Source organism: Eurypyga helias, unplaced genomic scaffold (assembly GCF_000690775.1).
Source record: "Eurypyga helias isolate BGI_N326 unplaced genomic scaffold, ASM69077v1 scaffold9520, whole genome shotgun sequence".
Classification (NCBI taxonomy): Eukaryota; Metazoa; Chordata; class Aves; order Eurypygiformes; family Eurypygidae; genus Eurypyga; species Eurypyga helias.
In genome coordinates this window covers 7,886-13,252 of record NW_010226231.1, presented here as the reverse complement: position 1 = coordinate 13,252, position 5,367 = coordinate 7,886, and the positions used below count along the sequence as shown (strand labels likewise).

General features: G+C 43.9%; 1 protein-coding gene across 1 annotated transcript in view; it reads right to left on the bottom strand.

Annotated features, from left to right (window-relative positions):
• The window catches only part of UTS2B (urotensin 2B), an 8,622-nt gene extending 6,993 nt beyond the window's left edge, over nucleotides 1-1,629 (bottom strand). The window contains exon 1 of the mRNA XM_010152195.1: nucleotides 1,433-1,629. Coding sequence (XP_010150497.1) covers nucleotides 1,433-1,556 — 124 coding nt within the window. The 5' untranslated portion in view covers nucleotides 1,557-1,629. The remainder of the gene's footprint in view (nucleotides 1-1,432) is intronic.
• Between the last annotated feature and the right edge of the window lie 3,738 nt (nucleotides 1,630-5,367).

Below are 5,367 nucleotides of genomic sequence, written 5' to 3'. Positions count from 1 at the left end.
TTCAGCAGACTCAAGGAATGGCACTAATCAGAGCCCTGAAGCCTCTGAGACCCTCCCAGCTCTGCTGAACAGATTTCCAGGATCATCTGAAACTTGAATCTTGCATAAGTTTTGAGAATAACAGAATGGGAGCCAGACTTCACAGGGATAATGGCCATTCCCCAAAATTTTTGATCTGAACATCCCTGCCCCACAACCAGACCCTGAAAGCACTGGAAGATGCCTACAGAATCCATGGAAAATGCAAAGAAATAATGCAGAAAGGCTTATTTTCTCTTCTTCCAGTATCTTTAGGATTTCTGCTCCCTCCCTTCAAGGAGGTGAGAAAGGAGAAAACGGTCTTGTATCAGGGTCACCCACCCTACTTAGCCGTGATGGGATGAATGCAATCATTTTTGATACACGTGAGACCAAACATTGTACCAGACAAGCCTCAAGGATGTTCAAGAGTATGTGAGAATCAGCCACACTAGCCAAAGTCACATAAATCTGCAGAAGCAGAGGGGCCCTGGCTGAGTGATGCTCCAAGTATTTGGCCAGACCCAACCCTGCCCCACACTGCGGCTGAAGCTGCTAGTGCTGCTGGTGATCTCTGCAAATAAACCCGGGGGAGTTTGCAGAGCTACACGCTGTGTAAAACTTGCTGTTAGCGTGGAGTGCTATAAACCTCGTTCCTAAGTCTCAAAGACAGTTATGATTTTAAAATAGCTACTTTCAGTCATTTGGGGGATTTGCTACAGAAAAAACCTCCTATAAACACTCTAGTAAAAACTAAACAGAAGCAGTATTTAGATAGAGGGGCCTCAGGAACGTTTTGGTTGTCATTGCAAAAACAAATAGGTGGTATAAGAGGAAAAATAATATGAAAAGCAGTGTTATTTTCAAGCCTATATTTAGCTGCTTTTTTCTTTTTCCTACTGCCAAGTCTCTTTGAGAAGGAAGATTAATGATTGACATTTCCCTGCAGAATAAGTTCAAGCTAAGATTAATTTAAATTATGGGAGAAGAACATATAAAGAAGTTTTGTGAATAAAAAAAGTTCAGCAGCACCCTACTACTGACATTTATGAGCTGTCAAATCTCATATGGTGCATACTGGAATTGCTACTCTCTGGTATTTTAATGTTTTTCCTTGGAAATCTTCTTTTGGGAGAAAAAGAGCTAGCCTTACCAGATTTCACCAGATCTGATATTTGTACTGATTAGCAGAATGTGTCATACCACCAGATGCAGACCAGAAGGACAGCTTTAGCTCATGCTAATGTGAACAACACTCTGGGTAGCACCCATGTTAATTGATTGTTTAGTATAGCTCAAGATTCATTTCATTTCCTTTCACGGATCAGCAAGTGTTGCGTGGCCATGACAAGCAGCAAAGCAAAGCAAAAAGATAACCACCTACCTGTGTCATCTAGTCTGTATTCCAGCTTACCTTGTAGTAAAAATGGCTCTCCATGTGTAGATGGGACATACACAGTCATGGTCAAGACGGTTAGCACTCCAAGGGACAGCTGGACAGACCACATCTTCTCCACGTTCCCACCACCCAAAAGCATTCTTCCTTCAGGCACGGTGGAGGACTTCAATGCAACCCAGTGCCAGATGAGCTCACTTTTAAGAGGCAGTGGATGTGCCGTGATTGCAAATGGCCTTTGGAGGAGGGGAGAAAAATATCTCTTGAGATATAATTCAACCTGTCAATATGATTCACTCCTTTGGGAGTGGACAGAACAACCCAGTAACAGACGTCAGATGGAACCTGTTCAATATATCTCATATCAGACTGATCTAATGAATTCTGATGTTCCCACCGGCATGCATCGTCCACGCATGTTGATATACATTCCATACGTACATACATTAAAAATATTTTTTGAGGGCTGCTGCTTTAATGGAGTTCAGACATGAGGAATCCCACATTAGCAAGGAAGATCTGTCTAACGTACAAGTTGCCATATGTCACCAGTTTGGACAGAATCAGGTTAATGGGGTTTTGTAATTTATCATCTCACTTCCTAGTGCCTATATTAATTAATGTGGGATATAATGAGTGCTGGAGTGGTGGAAAAGGAGGGGGAGAGTTCTTTTCATTTAACTGATTGGAGGATGTCGAGTGTGTCTCGCTCTCCGTGACTTACGACTTTGTCAACGGGAAAGGCATCACACCCTATTTTGGGATTGTGTCTGAGTGGGGGAGTGCAGATTTGGCAGCAGATATGGAATATATCAAGGATGGGCAACTGTCTTCAGTTTTTTCTTGGGGAAAAAAAGAAGTGGAAGGTCAGACGCTGGTTCTGGCTGCACAGCCATATTTTATTAATTTAGAGCAAAGTATTGAGGTACATTGCACATATGACTACATCTTGGTTTGGCTTCTATTTGTTGCCTGTCCATCACTATTGATCAGAGACCTGCTACTAGTTTTCTATTATAACCTTACCAAGAAAAAGGCTGTAATAGTAACAGTGCTAAACTTTGTTCTTCACTTCTGCTTCTGCAGAACTGAATCATCTGTGCTACACTTTGGCCACGCTCTGACTTGTACATACACTCCCCGTGACTCACCTCGTGTGCTTTTTTGACACCACATCATGCCAGATTACCCAACATAGTTTCATCTGATGGTACTTGCACTTCATCTTAAGTAAAAGACTATAATATCCATGTTTGGGCTTTTGGCTTCTGGTCCCCAGCTCTCCCTACAACTTGCTGTGTACCTTGGATAGCTATAGCATGACTAGCCTCGTAATATCCCTTTTAATATTTACTTTTTAGTAAAAAAAATGAGGGGAGAGAGGCTCTTTTTTTTTTTTTCCCCTAGAAATACCTATGAAAAAGAATGTGATGCTTCCATTAAGGAATACTTCCCTACTGAGGACATATTCCAAAATTTTCCCTGCAGATATAATATGTGCAAACTTGTCTTTTCTCTCAGACTTGTGAAGCAGTGATCACCCAGCTGACGTACTCCCCTTTCCTTCATCAGAAAGTTCTGTTTAGACTGAAGAACATAGGTGTCCTACAGGGAATGCTTTTCCAGCCTCCTTTTCCCTAAGCTGCCCACTTCAGATTGGTTGGTACTGAGTAGCCCCATGAAGCAGAGGACATAATTTGATGAGCACCACCTTGCACAGGGGTCCAGGGTGGACAATAGTAGCTCTGACTCAAAAAAGTATTCTTAAGGGAAGATCAAGTTCAGTTTTACTTGGTATTAAAGGGCTTCTCAGGTCCCTACTAGTCTGTCCTGTGATCTGCTGTGAAAGTGGGTTTGCCTTGACACAGGTGGTGGTTTTCCCCATCTCACTGAGGTCTATGCAGAATCCATAGATCTCAGACTGTTTTTTCCTACCCTGGGCATCATGCTATTAGCAGGCTTCTTCAGGAAGATGAGTTATTCCCTGGGATATTTCATTGCGGAGAAACTTCAGTTCTGGGTCACTGCGACTGTTCAGCCCCAAGAGCAACTAACATATATGGTGTGCAAGTCCTTTCAAGAGAGGGCGCTGGTGAAGGTGAAGGACTGTCAGTCTACATTTACGTACTAGCAGGGAGATGACTGGATGCTGTGTGTGGGTGGGTGGATAGATGCTTGATAGCTGCTGCCAGTCACCAGTGGACCTTTTGCATTTGTTGACATTATGAGATTGTTAATTTGAAGTGTTGGGTTTCTGTAAGACTCCTACCTAGAATATTCCTTTGCTTTTAGCCCATGTAAGTGGGTGCTGGAAATACTATTTAATTTTATTGATCTTAAATATTTTATTCTCAATAAAAACTGACATAGTCTTCATATTCCCTCTATTAATTGATTCAGTGATGATATCTTCTACATCATCCACTGAGAACTTGTGTCTAGAGCTCAGAGATAGCAACCACATGAAGACAGGAGCTCCATCTCTACCTCCCATGGTCCTAGTCTGTCTAAGCCTCTTCAGGTAGAAGTTTCTCTTTTCATAAAGCTATGCAGACTTCAGGTAATCAAGCACAATCAAACTGGAATATTGTCAAGGGTGGACAAAACAAACCAATCCAGAGGGCAGGAATGGAGACGACTTGGCCCAAGCAGCTGGGATGCCACTAAACTCAGCTGTGCCAGCTCTGAGCGTGAGAGAGATGAGTACACATGTCAGGGTCCTGGGGGTGTTAACAGTCCTGAACAGCCTCAGCTGGGGCCTCTCTGCCCGCAGGCTGAGAAGCCCTATTTAAGCTCAGCCCTGAACCACCTCTATTTCTGCCTGAGCTATGCTGAAGGAATGCTAGTCTGCAGGTTAGCTATGCCTGCTTGCCCATGGTCCTGATTTACCTGGACCCAGACCTGCCAGTTGACTTTCCTACCTGACCTCAGATGTGTTCTATCTGTGTGGACCTGTCTGATGTTCACTGGGCTGTGTTTGACCATGGCTGCTATCATCAGGCCTGATTCTGACTAGTGGATTGCCTTCCAGCTTGACCCTGGATCTGCCTCATCATGGCTTTCCCTGATCTTTGGGACTGTTAACTAAATCTGGCTGCTGTTTCTGGGCCTGTCCTGCTTGTGCCCCTTGGGATAGGTCCCTGTCCTGCTGGCAGCGTCACTGCATTTGGCTCCTTGTTCCCTAGGGAGCAGCTAGCCCTTACTGCTCTTGGATATCATCTTCCTCAAAATATTCAGCTTCTTTCTGTGCACAGACTTCTCTGCCAAGTACAGCAGTAGATCTTGGAGTGGTGAAGGCTTTCAGGTATGTTATATAAAATCCCAGTTTCTCTGAAGCCACTTTGAACTTTGCTATTCCCCCTAATGAAGCTAGGACTGCCTCTAGAAGTGATGCAGTCCCCATGTAACCTAACCTTACTTTATCCCCAAAGCAGTAATATTTACTGTTTCAGAGTAAGGCCAGAGAAAGGGAACTTAATATGGGTTTGGGTGACTTGTAAAACACAGGAGGCAGCACTGAGTTGCTGAAAGCAGGAGAACATGAAAGGGCTGCTTTCCAGAGCCAGCTTGGAGTGGCAGTTTTCCAGACCACTTTGTATGGTGTACATTTGGGGTTTGGAGAGAGAGAGGATATTTTTTTCTTCTCCCGGGCTTCCTGTGAACACATGAAAACATCACATACATCATGTATTTCAGGTGAGCCTCAAGAATCCACTGGCTTTGCTGTGGTCTTACAGTCTCCACTTAACCATAGTTTAATGGGTCCCAAAGCAAACAACCTGCTGTGAGAAGACCTGTCAGGGAAGAGCCTTTACTGAAGGTTGGCAGAAAGGACATATGAACTGTCCTGCAGCCTCTGTGCCGAGGATGGGACTTGGATGCAAACAGGTCGTCTCAGCTGGTTGGAACAGGAGATTTTATACTGTGCAGTACATACGGGGAGACTCGTGTAT